We start from the raw sequence: 20,216 nt of genomic DNA, 5'->3' as shown, positions 1-20,216 counted from the left end.
TCGACAGTGCGCCTTATAACCCGGTGAATAAGAATAATTCTGGCTGTGCTTACCGTCCTCAAAGCTATTGTATTTGGTACATGGTGTAATGATAAGTGTGACCAGTAGATGGCAGTCACGCATAAGAGATATGTGTAGACTGCAATATGACTCAAGTAAACAATGCAAAAATGTAATATGTTCCATTGAAAATATAGAACTTTATACACGGTGCTCAAAAATATATCCAAATGTTTTAGTAGGACTTTGGTAAGCTATGAAACCACACCGCTTGATGGATTGTACTGTGATTTAACATAGGAGTATTATTATGGTGTGTGTATAAGGTAAGATATTATCTGGTGTTTTGTTTTGCAATATTATGCAAAATAAACTTTTTTTACCTTCTGGTATCTGCTGATCTGTATTTGGGATCTGCATAAGTCCAGAAAAATTGCGGGGTCTAACATAATAGTGAATGTCCAGTCCATAGTGGATCTAACATAATAGTGAGAGTCCAGTCCATAGTGGATATAACATAATAGTGTGAGAGTCCAGTCCATAGTGGTTCTAACATAATAGTGAGAGTCCAGAACATATTGGATCTAACATAATAGTGTGAGAGTCCAGTCCATAGTGGATCTAACATAATAGTGAATGTCCAGTCCATAATGGATCTAACATAATAGTGAGAGTCCAGTCCATAGTGGATCAAAAATAATAGTGAATGTCCAGTCCATAATGGATCTAACATAATAGTGAGAGTCCAGTCCATAGTGGATCTAACATAATAGTGAGAGTCCAGTCCGTAGTGGATCTGACATAATAGTGAGAGTCCACTCCATAGTGGATCTAACATAATAGTGTGAGAGTCCAGTCCATAGTGGATCCAACATAATAGTGAGAGTCCAGTCCATAGTAGATTTAACGTAATAGTGAGAGTCCAGTCCATAGTGGATCTAACATAATAGTGAGAGAGTCCAGTCCATAGTGGATCTAACATAATAGTGAGAGTCCAGTCCATAGTGGATCTAACACAACAGTGAGAGTTCAGTCCATAGTGGATCTAACATAATAGTGTGAGTTCAGTCCATAGTGGATCTAACATAATAATGAGAGTCCAGTCCATAGTGGATCTAACAAAATAGTGAGAGTCCACTCCATTGTGGATCTGACATAATAGTGAGAGTCCAGTCCACAGTGGAGCTAACATAATAGTGAGAGTCCAGTCCATAGTGGATCTAACATAATATTGTAAAAGTCCAATCCATTGTGGATCTAACATAAAAGTGACAGTCCAGTCCATAGTGGATCCAACATAATAGTGAGAGTCAAGTCCATAGTGGATCTAACATAATAGTGAAAGTCCAGTCCATAGCTTTGAGTACCTTGAAGGTAGAAAAGCGCTATACAAGTACAACCCATTTATTATTTATCATAGTGGATCCAACATAATAGTGAGAGTCCAGTCCATAGTGGATCCAACATAATATTGTAAAAGTCCAATCCATTGTGGATCTAACATAAAAGTGAGAGTCCAGTCCATAGTGGATCTAACATAATAGTGAAAGTCCAGTCCATAGTGGATCTAACATAATAGTGAGAGTCCAGTCCATAGTGGATCCAACCTAATAGTGAGAGTCCAGTCCATAGTGGATCTAACATAATAGTGAGAGTCCAGTCCATAGTGGATCTAACAAAATAGTGAGAAAGTCCAGTCCATAGTGGATTTAACATAATAGTGAGAGAGTCCAGTCCATAGTGGATTTAACATAATAGTGTGAGAGTCCAGTCCATAGTGGATCTAACATAATAGTGAGAGTCCAGTCCATAGTGGATCTAACATAATAGTGTGAGAGTCCAGTCCATAGTGGATCTAACATAATAGTGAGAGTCCAGTCCATAGTGGATCTAACATAATAGTGAGAGTCGAGTCCATAGTGGATTTAACATAATAGTGTTAGAGTCCAGTCCATAGTGGATCTAACATAATAGTGTGAGTCCAGTCCATAGTGGATCTAACATAATAGTGAGAGTCCAGTCCATAGTGGATCTAACATAATAGTGAGAGAGTCCAGTCCATAGTGGATCTGACATAATAGTGAGGGTCCAGTCCATAGTGGATCTAACATAATAGTGAGAGTCCAGTCCATAGTGGATCTAACATAATAGTGAGAGTCGAGTCCATAATGGATCCAACATAATAGTGAGAGTCCAGTCCATAGTGGATCTAACATAATAGTGAGAGTCCAGTCCATAGTGGATCTGACATAATAGTGAGAGTACAGTCCATAGTGGATCTAACATAATAGTGAGAGAGTCCAGTCCATAGTGGATCTGACATAATAGTGAGAGTCCAGTCCATAGTGGATCTAACATAAGAGTGAGAGTCCAGTCCATAGTGGATCCAACATAATAGTGAGAGTCCAGTCCATAGAGGATCTAACATAATAGTGAGAGTCCAGTCCATAGTAGATCCAACATAATAGTGAGAGTCCAGTCCATAGAGGATCTAACATAATAGTGAGAGTCCAGTCCATAGTGGATCTAACATAATAGTGAGAGAGTCCAGTCCATAGTGGATCTAACATAATAGTGAGAGAGTCCAGTCCATTGTAGATTTAAAGTAATAGTGAGAGTCCAGTCCATAGTGGATCTAACATAATAGTGAGAGTCCAGTCCATAGTGGATCTAACATAATAGTGAGAGTCCAGTCCATAGTGGATCTAACATAATAGTGAGAGTCCAGTCCATAGTGGATCTAACATAATAGTGAGAGTCCAGACCATAGTGGATCTAACGTAATAGTGTAAGAGTCCAGTCCAAGGTTTCTCATAGTCATTCACATCCCACTGGGTTGAGAGTTTTTCCTTGCCCTTATGTGGGCTCTGAACCTCGGATGTCGATGTGGCTTGTGCAGCTCTTTGAGACACTTGTGATTAAGGGCTACATAAATAAACATTGACTGATTGACTATGAACAACAAGCGAGCTAAATGGCTAAAACACATGTAGTTGATGAATGTGAAGTCCAGGTTCTACGGGCGAGGTTGGATTGTTGGTCTCTGTTAGTCCACAGGAGGGTGGACACAATTTAGGGCTCTGCCCTTAGGGGACAAGTGCCGTGAATAAGACTTGTGCAGAGGGAAATAAATGTCCAGTTGTAAAGATGTTCCGTTTTTTGGCTCAATAAAGCGCTGCATGGCTGCTTTATTGCTCCCCATGTCTGGTTGATTACATCAAATACTTGTGGTGCTTGACCAAGACATACAAAAACTACAAAAAACTACAAAAAAACACCAGGAATATCTGAGAGCTGAATGAAATTAATCCGCCAGACATTTCAGATGATTGTACATGAGCTATAAGGAGTGTACTATGCAGCATTTAATCAAATATATGATGCTCTTTGAAATGTGATGACGCAGTAAGAGGTGAGGTGTCAAGGAAGGAAATGTCATCTCGCCTGGAGAAAACGCCGGAGTAAGTTGTAAGTATATTACACGGTAATCGATAAGTACATTTTGCTGGAAATGGTGTTTTCTAGAGCAGTGTTTTACAACCTTTTTTTGAGCCAAAGCGTTGAAAAAATCCAGAGGCACACCACCAGCAGAAATTGTTAAAGGGGAACATTATGGGTGTGAGTTTTCCTTGCCCTTTTGTGGGCCTACCGAGGATGTCGTGGTGGTTTGTGCAGCCCTTTGAGACACTAGTGATTTAGGGCTATATAAGTAAACATTGATTGATTGATTGATTGATTATCACCAGACCTATGTAAGTGTCAATATATACCTTGATGGTGCAGAAAAAAGACCATCTATTTTTTTAACCGATTTCCGAACTCTAAATGGGTGAATTTTGGCGAATTAAACGCCTTTCTGTTTATCGCGCTGGAGGCGATGACGTCAGAATGTGACGTCGCCGAGGTAACACACCCGCCATTTTCATTTTCAACACATTACAAACACCGGGTCTCAGCTCTGTTATTTTCCGTTTTTTTGACTATTTTTTGGAACCTTGGTGACATCATGCCTCGTCGGTGTGTTGTCGGAGGGTGTAACAACACTAACAGGGAGGGATTCAAGTTGCACCACTGGCCCGAAGATGTGAAAGTGGCAAGAAATCTGCCGCCAGACCCCCATTGAATGTGCCAGAGTGTCTCCACATTTGAACGGCGATGCTAAAGCAGACATGGCACAGAGATGTATGGATAACCTGCAGATGCATTTGCAACGATAAAGTCAACGAAATCACAAAGGTGAGTTTTGTTGATGTTGATTTATGTGCTAATCAGACATATTTGGTCACAGCGTGACTGCCAGCTAATCGATGCTAACATGCTACGCTAATCGATGCTAACATGCTATTTATCGGCGGTGCTAAAGCAGACATGGAACAGAGATGTATGGATAACCTGAAGATGCATTTGCAACTATAATACGTTTCCTTCCACCCATATTTAATGCGAAAAAAACACTTACCAATCGACGGATTTAAGTTGCTCCAGTGTCAAAAGATGCGAAAGTCCTGATCGTTTGGTCCGCACATTTTACCAGCGATGCTAACGCAGCTATTCGGCCATGCTGTGGCTACGAATAGCATCAATAGCTATTCGCTCAATAGCTTCAGTTTCTTCTTCAATACTTTCATACTCCAACCATCTGTTTCAATACATTCGTAATCTGTTGAATCGCTTAAGTCGCTGAAATCCGAGTTTGAATCCGAGCTAATGTCGCTATATCTTGCTGTGGTATTCCCATTGTTTGTTTACATTGGCAGCACTGTGTGACGTCACAGGGAAATGGCCAGTGTCTTCGCAGAGAGCGAAAATAAGGCACTTTAAAGCTTTATTTAGGGATATTCCGAGACCGGTAAAATTTTGAAAAAAACTTCAAAAAATACAACAAGCCAACGGGAACTGATTTTTATTGTTTTTAACCCTTTTGAAATTGTGATAATGTTCCCCTTTAAAAAACGAAACTCAGTTGACAGTAAAAAGTCGTTGTTGCACTTGTTGGATATCGCCAACTTTTTTGAAACCAAGAGCTACTTCTTGGGTACTGATTAATGCCAAGAGCTACTAGTTTGATGCACACTTATATAAATTGCCAGAAAGAGCCAATTTACCTGAAACTATGTTATTATTATTAATTGATATTTTTCTGATCATCTTAATGATTTCTCACAATAAATATATATTGTTGATGACATGTTTTAAATAGGTTCAAATCCAATCTGCACTTTGTTAGAACATACGACAAATTGGACCAAGTTATATTTCTAACAATGACGAATCATTTCTTCTAGATTTTCCAGAACAAAAATTCTGAAAGAAATTCAAAGACTTTGAAATAAGATTTAAATTTGATTGTATAGATTTTCTAGATTTGCCAGAATATATATTTTTTTAATTTTAAACATAAGTTTGAAGAAATATGTCACAAATATTATTTGTCGAAAAAACAGAAGCTAAAATGAAGAATTAAATTATTATTTATTGATTATTCTTTACAAAAACAAAATAAAGTGACAACAAGCAGCAAGAGTGAGCAGCGATCGTTTATTTTTTCCTCTCGCTTGTACTTTTAACATGGAGGATTACATATCTAAAATAAAACCGTTTTCTAAACTGGACTTTCAATTGAAGCAGGAGGTAATAAAGGAAGATCTCCATCGAGACAGAGAGACTTTTAAAACTGAAGAAAGATAAGGAAGACTTCTATAAACAAGTTATCGGTGCTTTTGATCAGAAGGAGCTGTGCATGGACTTCATTTATAAGTAAAGGTAAGACCATAATAAAGTTTTTTTTTATTAAATGTGCTTTTCATGATGGTATCCTTACATCACACTCAAATTTATAAGTGCGGGCCTAAATTTACCGCATGCCTTTGGTAAGTGCCGGAGAGAGAAGAGAATTTAAAATAATCAGCACATGCCTTTGGTAAACGCCGGAGTGAGAAGAGGTTTTAAATGAATTAGCGCCCCGACGGTATTTAAAGGAAATACGGTAGGTCAAATGAGATTATCTCCCACAGCACACCAGACTGTGACTCATGTCGCGGCACAGTGGTTGAAAAACACTGTTTTAGAGACATGAAGGTGCCCAAGACAGCCTGATAACCTACAGTGTTGAATTCCAACTCACAACTTGATTTTTTTTTTGCTTTAGTGTAATAAGGTATCTATAGTTTCCACACATTGACCCCAGTGCTTATCATATTATATTCACTGCTTAGGACACTAGTGTCAAACACGAGGCCCGGGGGCCAAATCTGGAAATAATATGCATCAATGAAGTACTTTATCTTTATTTATGTTTCTATTTTGACACAAAAAAATAACAGATACTGCATGCAGTTATAAACACTATATTGGCAAAATACTACTTCTTTGTCCACCAAACGTTTTATGCTGTGCGTGAGTCAAAGGTTGATGTGGTCGACTTGTTAGGAGTGCTAATCAGACATATTTAATCAGTGCGTGACTGCAAGCTAATCAATGCTAACATGCTATGTGTGCTACCTGTATGACCATAACGCTTCATTATACCTCGTAAGTTTAGGTATATTTGAGCTCATATTATTTGTAGTTTCCGTTTCCTTCAACTTGAACACACACATCTTTACCTTTGGCCATTCTAAGCCGGTAATTTCCAGGAGTTATCCCACCCTCTGAAAAGCCTCTGTTTTAGTAATGTTTTCCAATATTGTAAAAATGTGGAAAATAAATACTACATGTCAACAAATACTTGCGTCAGCCTGCGACACAAATTAATTTTGATAGTAGGCTAATATTGCTAATATAGACACTTACGTCATGCATTGTCTTCATTATAACTAGAGATGTCCGATAATATCGGGCTGCCGATATTATCATATATGACCTACATTGTGTAAAACATGCTTGGAACTAGAATATCAACTGATGCACTGATGCACTGATGCAAAGCTGTGTCATCGACACTCACAAGTAGAGATGGCTGCCGACATTATCGGACGATAAAGGCTTTGAAATGTAATATCGGAAATTATCGGTATCGGTTTCAAAAAGTCAAATGTATGACTTTTTTAGGCCCTGCGATGAGGTGGCGATTTGTCCAGGGTGTACCCCGCCTTCCGCCCGATTGTAGCTGAGATAGGCGCCAGTGCCCCTGCGACCCCGAAAGGGAATAAGCGGTAGAAAATGGATGGATGGGTATGACTTTTTAAAACGCCGCTGTACGGAGTGGTATACGGACGTAGGGAGAAGTACAGAGCGCCAATAAACCTTAAAGGCACTGCCTTTGCGTGCCGGCCTAATCACATAATATTTACGGCTTTTCACACACAAGTGAATGCAAGGCATACTTGGTCAACAGACATCCAGGTCACACTGAGGGTGGCCGTATAAACAACTTTAACACTGTTACAAATATGTGAACCCACACCAAACAGGAATAACACATTTCGGGAGAACATCCGCACCGTAACACAACATAAACACAACAGAGCAAATACCCAGAATCCCTTGCAGCACTAACTTTTCCGGGATGCTACAATATACACCCTTTGCTACCCCTAAAACCCCGCCCACCTCAACCTCCTCATGCTCTCTCAGGGAGAGCATGTCCCAAATCCCAAACTGTTGTTTTGAGGCATGTTAAAGATAAGAATGCACTTTGTGACTTCAATAATAAATATGGCAGTGCCATTTTTTTTCCATAACTTGTGTTGATTTATTTTGGAAAACCTTGTTACATTGTTTAATGCAAAACAAAATAGGCATAATAACGTGTTCATTCCACCACTGTAAATAACGGTATCGGTTGATATCAGAATTAGTAATTAAGAGTTGGACAATATCGGCAAAAAAAAGCCATTATCTCTAATTATAACACTTATGTAAGCCTTTACATTTGTTGCGGCTCCGGACAGATTTTATTTTATTTTTTTTTGTATTTTTGGTCCAATCTGGCTCTTTCAACATTTTGGACTGCGGACCGCTGGGCTGAACCTACAAAATCAGCAGGAAATCAGATCATGTTTCGCTAGGTCGTGAGTTCAAATCCCGGCCGAGTCATACCAAAGACTATAAAAACGCCCCGCTTGGCACACAGCATTAAGGGTTGCAATTGGGGGTTAAATCACCAGAAATGATTCCCGGGCGCGGCACTGCTGCTGCTCACTGTTCCCCTCACCTCCCAGGGGGGTGATCAAGGGTGATGGGTCAAATGCAGAGAATAATTTCCCCACATCTAGTATGTCTGTGACAATCATTGCTACTTTAACTTTATAATCCTCACTGTATGTTTTTTGGCTCCATTTTGACAACCAACCACTGAATGTGGTTGCAGTTTTGTTGATTTTTAAAGAACGCTGGAATATAGACATGCAAATCAAAAATAAAAAATTCTTAGTTTTGAAACTATGAAAAGGACATATATATTACAAAACCAAGATTTTCATCGATATCTGCAGTTGCGACATTTCAATATGAAGGTGAAAAGCGTTACAAAGACGAATATGATTGATTGAATTGTTTACAAAAGCTTACAATTCAGAAATTATTGATAACACTGTTTCATGCTTGTATAAGTGTTTGTTGAATATGAAATTATACTCTACCTCATACATTAAAATAAAATGGGAGAAGGAAGGAGGGATAACTATATCGGAGGAAGAATGGACAATAATATGGAAATATCAATGGACTTGTACCAGCTCACCCAAGTGGAGGGAGTTTGGCTGGAAAAGTTTGACCAGATTTTTTATTACACCTTCTCAGAAGTCTCACTATGATAACTCCCCTGCCTGCTGGAGAAATTGTGGGAATTCAAACGCAAACCACTACCATAGTTGGTAGAGTGGCCGTGCCAGCAACTTAAGGGTTGCAGGTTCGATCCCCGCTTCCGCCATCCTAGTCACTGCCGTTGTGTCCTTGGGCAAGACATTTTACCCACGTGCTCCCAGTGCCACCCACACTGGTTTAAATTTAACTTCGATATTGGGTTTCACTATGTGAAGCGCTTTGAGTCACTAGAGAAAAGCGCTATATAAATATAATTCACTTCACTACCATGTTTTCTGGGACTGCTCTACCATTAAGGACTATTGGAAAGAGATACACCAAGCTTTACAGGATATTTTTAAACGAGAAATACCCCTTGAAAGTAAAACTTTGTTTTTTTGGATTTGCTCCACAAGATTGGCTGAAGAAAGATAAAAATGTTATGAATATCCTACTGGTGGCTTGCAAAAAGACCATCACTAGGATATGGATATCCCAGGAGAGCCCAACTTTGAAGCAATGGATGGAAACCACAATGGACATATATAAAATGGAGAAGATAACTGCCTTTATAATTTATAAATTGGAGAAATTTGCCTCATACTGGGAAAACTGGGTCAATGATGTCACGCCCTATAAGCCTGACTTAAATCTCTGGAATTAGTGTACTGTTTAAAATAAAATAAATAAATAAAAAGATTGCTCCCTATATGTGTATATATACATATATCTGTATATATTTATTTTATTTTATTTCTGTTCATTATTATTAATGTATTATCTATTTTTTGCTGATTTAATTGATGTATGTGTAGATATGTATGTGTTTGAAATGCTACCTCAGTAGAAGCATTTAAGTCTCACCTTAAAACTCATCTGTATACTCTAGCCTTTAAATAGACCTCCTTTTTAGACCAGTTGATCTGCCGCTTCTTTTCTTTTTTCTCCTATGTCCCCCCCTCCCTTGTGGAGGGGGTCCGGTCCGATGACCATGGATGAAGTACTGGCTGTCCAGAGTCGAGACCCAGGATGGACCGCTCGCCTGTGTATCGGTTGGGGACATCTCTACGCTGCTGATCCGCCTCCGCTTGGGATGGTTTCCTGTGGACGGGACTCTCGCTGCTGTCTTGGATCCGCTTGAACTGAACTCTCGCGGCTGTGTTGGAGCCACTATGGATTGAACTTTCACAGTATCATGTTAGACCCGCTCGACATCCATTGCTTTCGGTCCCCTAGAGGGTGGGGGGGGGGGTTGCCCACATCTGAGGTCCTCTCCAAGGTTTCTCATAGTCAGCATTGTCACTGGCGTCCCACTGGGTGTAAATTCCCCCTGCCCACTGGGTGTGAGTTTCCCTTGCCCTTTTGTGGGTTCTTCCGAGGATGTTGTAGTCGTAATGATTTGTGCAGTCCTTTGAGACATTTGTGATTTGGGGCTATATAAATAAACATTGATTGATTGATACTACCTTATTTTTGTTATCTCTGTTTATTTTTCTTTTTTTGGAGGGGTGGGTGGTAAACAAAAATACTTTTGACATTTAGGGCCGACAACGGCTGTGTGATGTATGTGAATATGATTTAGTGGATGGAAATGTCTGATGCTGGATGTCAATAAAAACAAAATGAAAATAAAAAAATAAAAAATGTATCCAAATAGATCATTTATCCACCTGCTGTTTCTCTGGCTGCAGTTACTGCTCAATTTCTAACCACCAAATACATTGTGCAGGCAAAGGAAAACAGTCAACGCAGGGATCAATACATCACGACTGAAACTGCTCCGACTCCCACAGACTGTGGTTTTTCTGCTTTGTTTTCTTGCAGCTCCAGCATTTATGGCTTCAATTTGTCTGAAACTGCAACAGTATAATACACAGGATCTTTGGGTCTTTTAAGCCTGATTTTGTGTTAACAAAAGAGAATGTATGTTCTCCCATAAACTGGAAACAAATCAATATATTTTCTGTTGTTTCTGTGTAGACGGGCAACTTTAGACCTGGCCATAGTTCTAACTAATAAACATACGCTTTTAGATTGAGTTAGGTCACTGATTGTCAAAGAAAAGAAGAATGTAACAATCATGTATTCAATTTATCGGTCTGCATGAATAATGCCTTGTATAAAATGGATACATGGATGATACAGCAGAGGATTGGGAGAATGTCATGTGGTCAGATGAAACCAAAATAGAACTTTTTGGTATAAACTCAACTCGTCGTGTTTGGAGGAAGAAGAATACTGAGTTGCATCACAAGAATACCATAACTACTGTGAAGCATGGGGGTGGAAACATCATGCTTTGGGGCTGTTTTTTTGCTAAGGGGACAGGACGATTGATCCGTGTTAATGAAAGAATGAATGAGCAATGCCTCGTAAGATTTTGAGCCATCAGTGAGAGCTTTCAATGGTTGACTAAATACTTATTTTCCACCATAATTTACAAATAAATTCTTTAAAATTCCTACAATGTGAATTCCTGGATTTTTTTTTCACATTCTGTCTCTCACAGTTGAAGTGTAGCTATGATGAAAATTACAGACCTCTGTCATCATTTTAAGTGGGAGAACTTGCACAATCGCTGGCTGACTAAATACTTTTTTGCCCCACTGTAGCTAGTGACTAGGATGGAAGAATCGGGAATCGAACTTGGTTCCCCTAAGTCGCTGGCACGGCGGCTCTACCAACTGAGCCAGGCTGCAACCATCAAAGTCTCCTCTTTGCTTTCATAGCAACAAATATGTGATCTTTTTTACAAGCATGCACAGGTTTTTAAGAGGTTAAAACTTTGGGAACAACAGAATGGTTTACCTATAAGTGAGTTGAGGGAGGAGTAAGAAGACACCCGTCGCATCTTGTCCAGGGTCTCGAAGGAGAGGATGTACTCGTCATTGTCGGGACTTCCCAGGGTGCTGCTGGCACTGCTGCTGGTGCTGAGGTTTCCAGGAGAGAAGGCTGCCGGTGCACCTGGATGGTGGACAACACAGCAGCACATGTGTCACTCGGGCTTACACGTCCACAGAAACACAAACATCTACATCATTACAAACATGTACATCAGGGGTCACCAACACGGTGCCCGTAAGGACCAGATGAGTCGCCCGCTGGCCTGTTCTAAAAATAGCTCAAATGGGCGCACTTACCAGTGAGATGCCTCTATTTTTTTAATTTTGTTTATTCACTAGCAAGCTGGTCTCGCTTTGCTCGACATTTTTAATTCTAAGAGAGACAAAACTCAAACAAGATTTGAAAATCCAAGAAAATATTTTAAAGACTTGGTCTTCACTTGTTTAAATAAACAAATTATTTTTTTTACTTTGCTTCTTATAACTTTCAGAAAGACAATTTTAGAGAAAAAATACAACTTTAAAAATGATTTTAGGGATTTTTAAACACATATACCTTTTTACCTTTTAAATTCATTCCGCTTCTTTCCTGACAATTTAAATCAATGTGCAAGTATTTTTTTTTTATTATAAAGAAAAATAAATACATTTTGATTTAATTCTTCATTTTAGCTTCTGTTTTTTCGACGAAGAATATTTGTGAAATATTTCTTCAAACTTATTATGATTAAAACTCAAAAAAAATATTCTGGCAAATCTAGAAAATCTGTAGAATAAAATATAAATCTTATTTCAAAGTCTTTTGAATTTATTTTACAAATTTTGTTCTGGAAAATCTAGAAGAAATAACGATGTGTCTTTGTTAGAAATATAGCTTGGTCCAAATTATTATATATTCTAACAAAGTGCAGATTGGATTTTAACCTATTTAAAACATGTCATCAAAATTCTAAAATTAATCTTGATCAGGAAGAATTACAAATTATGTTTCATAAATTATTTTTATAATGTTTTCAAAAAGATTCAAATTAGCTAGTTTTTCTCTTCATTTTTTCGTTTGAATTTCGAATTTTAAAGAGTCAAAATTGAATATAAACTATGTTTCAAAATTTCATTTTCATTTTTTTCGTGTTTTCTCCTCTTTTAAATCGTTCAATTAAGTGTTTTTTTTCATCATTTATTCTCTACAAAAAACCTTCCGTAAAAGGAAAAAAATGTACAACGGAATGATGGACAGAAATACCATTTATTTTAATATATATATAGATTTATTTATTAAAGGTACATTGAGAAAATTGGCTATTTCTGGCAATATATTTAAGTGTGTATCAAACTGGTAGCCCTTCGCATTAATCAGTACCGAAGAAGTAGCTCTTGGTTTCAAAAAGGTTGGTGACCCCTGATCTACATAAACCTACTCAGTGGCCTCGTGGCTAGTTAGAGTGTCCGCCCTGAGACCGGTAGGTTGCGAGTTCAAATCCGGCCGAGTCATACCAAAGACTATAAAAATGGGAGCCATTACCTCCCTGCTTGGCACTCAGCATCAAGGGTTGGAATTGGGGGGTAAAATCACCAAAAATGAATCCCGGGCGCGTCACCGCTGCTGCTCGCTGCTCACTGCTCCCCTCACCTCCCAGGGGTGATCAAGGGAAGGGGTCAAATGCAGAGAATAATTTTGCCACACTTAGTGTGTGTGTGACAATCATTGCTACTTTAACTTTAATCTGAACACAATTATGTCCCATCCAAACAATGTACTGTATATAGATTAAAAAAATATATATTAAAAAACATCCCCAGAATCCTTCGATTTTGTGGTATGGCTTGTTTATCCCCGGGTGTAGACAGTTTGAACATGCCTGTATCATACGATACTGTCATATATGGCTTAAAATACAATTCAAGGAAAGTAAAGATGTCTGATAATGGCTTTTTTGCTGATATCCGATTTTACGATATTGTCCGACTCTTAATTACCGATTCCGATATAAACCGATACAGAATATTTGCAGTTGTGGAATTAACACATTATGGCTTTTTTGCCAATGTCCGATATACCGATATTGTCCAACTCTTAATTACAGATTCCGATATCAACAGATACGGATATTTACAGTCGTGGAATTAACACATTATTATGCCTTTTTTTCCAATATCTGATATTCCGACATTGCCCAACTCTTAATTACCGATTCCGATATCAACCGATACAGATATTTACAGTTGTGGAATTAACAAATTGTTATGGCTTTTTTGCCAATATCCGATATTGTCCAACTCTTAGTTACCAATATCAACCGATACATAATATTTACAGTTGTGGAATTAACACATTATGGCTTTTTTGCCAATGTCCGATATCCCGATATTGTCCAACTCTTAATTACCGATTCCGATATCAGCAGATACGGATATGTATAGTCGTGGAATTAACACATTATTATGGCTTTTTTCCCCGATATCCGACATTCTGACATTGCCCAACTCTTAACTACCGATTCCGATATCAACCGATACAGATATTTACAGTCATGGAATTAACAAATTGTTATGGCTTTTTTGCCGATATCCGATATTGTCCAACTCTTAATTACCGATTCCGATATCAACCGATACATAATATTTACAGTTGTGGAATTAACACATTATTATGGTTTTTTTATCGATATCTGATATTCAGAACTTGTCCAACTCTTAATTACCGATTCCGATATCGACCGATACAAATATTTACAGTCGTGGAATTAACAAATTGTTATGGCTTTTTTGCCGATATCCGATATTGTCCAACTCTTAATTACTGATTCCGATATCAACCGACACCGATATTTACAGTCATGGAATTAACACATTATTATGGCTTTTTTTGTCGATATCTGATATTCTGATATTGTCCAACTCTTAATTACCAATTCCGATATCAACAGACACCAATATTTACAGTCATGGAATTAACACATTATTATGGCTTTTTTGTCGATATCTGATATTCAGAAATTGTCCAACTCTTAATTACCAATTCCGATATCAACAGATACAAATATTTACAGTCGTGGAATTAACAAATTGTTATTGCTTTTTTGCCGATATCCGATATTATCCAACTCTTAATTACTGATTCCGATATCAACCGACACCGATATTTACAGTCATGGAATTAACACACATATTATGGGTTTTTTTGTCGATATCTGATATTCTGATATTGTCCAACTCTTAATTACCGATTCCGATATCAATCTATACCGATATATACAGTCGTGGAATTAACACGTTATTATGCCTCATTTTGTTGTGATGCCCCGCTGGATGCATTAAACAATGTAACAAGGTTTTCTGAAATAAATAAACTCAAGTTATGGAAAAAAATGCCAACATGGCACTGCCATATTTATTAGTGAAGTCACAAAGTGCATTATTCTTTTGAACATGCCTCAAAACAGCAGCTTGGAATTTGTGACATGCTCTCCCTGACAGAGCATGAGGAGGTGGAGGTAGGTTGAGGTGGGAGTCAAGTTACCAGGCTGCAAGGGTTTCTGGGTATTTGTTCTGTTGTGTTTATGTTGTGTTACGGTGTGGATGTTCTCCCGAAAAGTGTTTGTCATTTTTTTTTGGTGTGGGTTCACAGTGTGGCGCATATTTCTAACAGTGTTAAAGTTGTTTATGCGGCCACCCTCAGTGTGACCTGTATGGCTGTTGACCAAATATCCATAGATATTATATGATTGGGCCGGCACGCAAAGGCAGAGCCTTTAAGGTTTATTGGCGCTCTGTACTTCTCCCTACGTCCGTGTAAAAAAGACATACATTTGACTTTACTTTTTGATACAGATACCGATAATTTCCGATATTACATTTTTAAGCATTTCTCGGCAGTCTGATATTATCGGACATCTCTAATGGAAAATAAGACAAGCACAATGTCAAAGAAGTGCAATATGTTCTGTGAAATACTTGTTTTAGAAATATCAAATAAATTCAAATATTTCATTAAATCTGTATAATGATAAGCACACTAAATAAGTATAGAAGTATCCAGTACTATTGTACATGCATTTGATCTCCTGCAACTTGTGGAGCTTTACCCCCTTGTAAAGATATGAACAGTCACATTTTTATGGTGAGTTCATTTTAACAAAGAGAAACAAAGTCTGAAAAAATTAAATGACATTCATGGTTAGACTAATGGGGACTATATTCAGTCGTGGTCAAAAGTTTACATGCACTTGTAAAGAACATAATGTCACAACGCTTGATGACCTCATCAAACTGCCGCGAGAGGAGCATAACAACAACAAGACTGTGTTGTTGCCGGTGCTGTAGCCGTGGCTAACAAGCCAGCTCGCTCTGTGACTGATTAACAACACCATGTCTATGATTTGGAATTATTTTAAAGTGTGTCTGACCGATAAAAAAACTGTCAATTTGCAATGACTGCAAAAAGTTGGTTATGCGAGAAAGAACCAAGACGTCTTCCTTTAATACGAGCAGTTTGATCTCCCACCTCTTCAAGAATCATAAGGAGATACACGATGAATACAAGCGGAAGATAGATGAAAAGCAAACACCAAAAAAAAGTAGTACCACACAGTTGTTGCTTAAAGACTCCGCCCAAAGGGACAAGCAGGACTAAATGGATGGATGTTTGACTGCTAGGCCACTTCAAGCACTCACCACCAGCTTGCAGCATATTTGTGTTACTCATACAAATACTTTAGAGCAGGGCAGATTGAGCCCAGTTTATTAAAACAGCACAAATGTCTTCGATGTGTTCCTCTTGTTCAGTGGGAACATTTTTACCATCATTTCATTTTTAAAAGGCTCGGGATTCTTGCAGATTAAAATATGATCTTTTTAAAAGGTGGTGGGTCGCTCTTACCCTCTTCGTTGAGGTTGAGGTTCTGCAGGCTCTTGTTGAGGTTGCGGGCAGTGGTGACTGCACGGATGTTGGTGTAAGAGTTTACAGATCGCAGACGTGGGATCCCTGGGCTGTCTCTCACTGGAGTCAAGTTACCAGGCTCTGGAATGAAATGGAGAAGAATAAACAAAGAAGGTAAAAAACGTCAATACCTCACAACTGATACGATGCATCATAATGTAAAGTGAAAGCAAAAAGTTTGGACACACCTTCTCAGTCAATGTGTTGTCTTTATTACCATGACTATTTACATTGTCACATCAAAACTATGAATGAACACATGAAGAGTTATGTACTTAACGAAAAAAAAAAGGTGAAATAACCGAAAACATGTTTTATATTCTAGTTTCTTCAAAAAAGCCACCCTTTGATCCGATTCCTGCTTTGCACACTCTTGGCATTCTCTCCATGAGCTTCAGGAGGTAGTCACCTGAAATGGTTTTCAATTCACAGGTGTGCCTTATCGGGGGAAAAACTTGATATATATATATATATATATATATTACACACACACACATATATATATATATATGCATATACATACATACATATATATATATATATATATTTATTACGTGTATGTATATATATTTATATACATATATATATATATATATATATATATATATATATATATATATATATATATATATGTATATATATGGGATCCCCACTATATATATATATTCTGTCTCCCTTTAATGTTTGATCTTGAATGGGATTGTGCTGAAAATTTTAATTTTCCTGAAGGAACTCTCCTGACGGAATAAATAAAGTACTATCTAATCTAATCTAATATATATATATATATATATATATATATAGTGTGTATCAGAGGTGGGTAGAGTAGCCAGAAATTGTACTCAAGAAAGAGTACTGTTACTTTAGAGATTTATTACTCAAGTCAAAGTAAGGAGTAGTCACTCAAATATTTACTTGAGTAAAAGTCAAAAGTATGTTGTGAAAAAACTACTCAAGTACTTACGGCAACAAATAATGCACAAAAACATAAAAATAGCAATGAGCAAATTCAGAGCCAGGAATATCTCTTAAGCAACTAAAACAATAATATATATTAAATAATAGTACATTAAAATAAAAAAAATGAAGGCACATTGAGCCACAATAACTTAATAGCACCATAGGCTCAGTAGGCATTGATTGATTGATTGATTTATTGATTGATTGAAACTTGTATTAGTAGATTGCACAGTACAGTACATATTCCGTAAAATTGACCACTAAATGGTAACACCCCAATAAGTTGTTCAACATTTATCAATTATTTAATAAATGACCAAGTCGAGGTGATCTACCTATTTTATACATACACACACACACACAACATACATATATATATATATATATATATATATATATATATATATATATATATATATATATATATATATATATATATATATATATATATATATATACACACATACATTTATATATACAGTATATAATTTATATTGATTTATTTTGCTGTTTTTGTTGACATGTTAAAGGTGTTTTAATGAATATACATGCATGTTTAACATATAGATTCCTATCTTTCATGAAGACAAGAATATAAGTTGGTGTATTACCTGATTCTGATGACCTGCATTGATTGGAATCAGACAGTATTGCTGATAACATCCACGTTTTCAAATGGAGGAGAAAAAAAGTTCCTCTTTTCTGTCTAATACCACATCTAAGTCGTTGATTTTTGGCATCTTATTTGTTCAGCTTCCATATTCGTTTTTATACACTTTAAAAGAAATACATTTGCGGCAAACTCCGTAGCTTGCTAGCTTGTTTGCGCTGGCTTTGGGAGACTCTTATTTTGTTAGCGCAGGCGCGATGGAGCGGCACTTTTATTGTGAAGACAGGAACTGTTGCGATCAGTCTTTAGGCTTTTGACGGGAAGTACAGTTGAAATAAAAAGTGCCTTTTTTCCTTTAGACTTTTGATTGATACCTTTATTATTAGATTGCACAGTACAGTACATAATCCGCACAATTGACCGCTAAATGGTAACACCCCAATAAGTTTTTCAACTTGTTTTAAGTCGGGTCTTGTGACCGCCAGGCCCTGTTTGATTGGTCCAACGTCACCAGTGACTGCATGTGATTGGTGAAACGCAGGCTGCGTAGATCCTACTTTGAAGCTCTGTCATAAACCAAAACAAACATTAATAGATCGATAAACAAAAGTAGCGAGTAGCGAGCCGAATGTAGATAAATGGAGCGGAGTAAAAGTAGCGTTTCTTCTCTATAAATATACTCAAGTAAAAGTATGTTGCATAAAAACTACTCGTAGAAGTACAATTTATCCTAAAAGTTACTCAAGTAAATGTAACGGAGTAAATGTAGCTAGCTAAATCACAAAAGCTTATTTTGGATCCAATTAATATCTTTAGGAGTGTAAAAATTGGACATATTCAGTTTAGCACGTACCTCTGCTTTAAAGTCAAATTCATTTTAAAACAAAAACAAACCATGCAAAAGTTGTTTCTCTAATACAATTCCAAACATGAATAAAACACAAATATTGGTGTAGCATACAGACAACTTACAGGATGGTAAGGTTAATTACCTACATACATTTTGCACATTAAAGACACTAAATCTAATCCAATGTAGGTCAACATATGCTTAACAGCTGACAAAGCAAACAAGTGTAATATCTAATAGTATCGCTTATTAATAATTTATGTTTACAATATGCTAAAGGCGAATAAAAAACCAGCTGTGGAAAAAATGTTCAGCCATCATTAAAAAGGGTTCTTTTATAGGAAACAACTTTTACTGTTTGAACACTTGCTTCCGTGGGGCTTGTGGAGAATGCACACTTCATATTGTTCACTGGTGTGAGAAATCTGCACGCTGCTGAACCCTATCAAAACAAATAATCTTACTAAAGACCAGAAGACTCCGGTGGACTCCCAAACATTGATGATGCAGTGCAGTTTTACACAGAAAAATCTTATAAATGTATGCATTGAATCCTGCCCGGATGGCCATAAATGCTAAATGCAATTCCCTTTTTAAAAGCCACACTACAAAGACATAGTCAACATGTCACAAAGGTTGACTGAAGCGGTGGTGGGGTGTGACTGGCGGGTACCTGCTGTGTTAGCTGGTGACGGCACCGTGTAGTTCTTCTCCTCTTCTATGAACTGAAGGGCAACGGTACAGAAATTGCTTTCGTACTGGACCACCAGATGACTCAGTGCGACCACCAACTCCTGTCAAACACAAGATGCAACACACAGTGGGGCAATAAGTGTGGGATTCCCTTGCAAAATTACTACGTTTCATCCCTTTCTACCACTGGACCAGTCTTTCTTTGTATAGCAGATTTATTGGAACAGAGAGACTGAATGTCAAAGAAGAATCCAGAAAATTGACATTAAATAAGGGTTATATGTAAGCAGGCGGTACTGCATCAAAAAGCGACATTGTTGTGTAAAGGACATCACCACATGGGCTCAGGAACACTTCGGAAAACCACTGTCAGTAACTTCAGTAATTTTCCTAAAGGAACTCTCCTGAAGGAATCAAATAATATCTATCTATCTATCTATCCATCTATCTACAGTTTGTCGCTACATCTGTAGCTGCAAGTTAAAACGCTTCTATACAAAGCGAAAGTCATGTATCAACAACACCCGGATACGCCGCCGGCTTCGCTGGGCCCGAGCTCATCATTGATGGACTGAT

The 20,216-nt window shown here is 37.6% G+C and overlaps 1 protein-coding gene across 4 annotated transcripts in view; it reads right to left on the bottom strand.

Annotated features, from left to right (window-relative positions):
• The window catches only part of rptor (regulatory associated protein of MTOR, complex 1), a 480,971-nt gene that overhangs the window by 143,831 nt on the left and 316,924 nt on the right, over positions 1 to 20,216 (bottom strand). For all 4 annotated transcript variants that reach the window (XM_061880673.1, XM_061880675.1, XM_061880674.1 and 1 more), the window contains exons 19-21: positions 19,621 to 19,741; positions 16,468 to 16,608; positions 11,554 to 11,709 (exon numbers count right to left, since the gene is read on the bottom strand). In XM_061880673.1, coding sequence (XP_061736657.1) covers positions 11,554 to 11,709; positions 16,468 to 16,608; positions 19,621 to 19,741 — 418 coding nt within the window. The remainder of the gene's footprint in view (positions 1 to 11,553; positions 11,710 to 16,467; positions 16,609 to 19,620; positions 19,742 to 20,216) is intronic.

The sequence above is a fragment of the Nerophis ophidion genome, linkage group LG20 (assembly GCF_033978795.1).
Source record: "Nerophis ophidion isolate RoL-2023_Sa linkage group LG20, RoL_Noph_v1.0, whole genome shotgun sequence".
NCBI classification, from domain to species: domain Eukaryota; kingdom Metazoa; phylum Chordata; class Actinopteri; order Syngnathiformes; family Syngnathidae; genus Nerophis; species Nerophis ophidion.
This window is presented reverse-complemented; position numbering and strand designations above follow the sequence as displayed.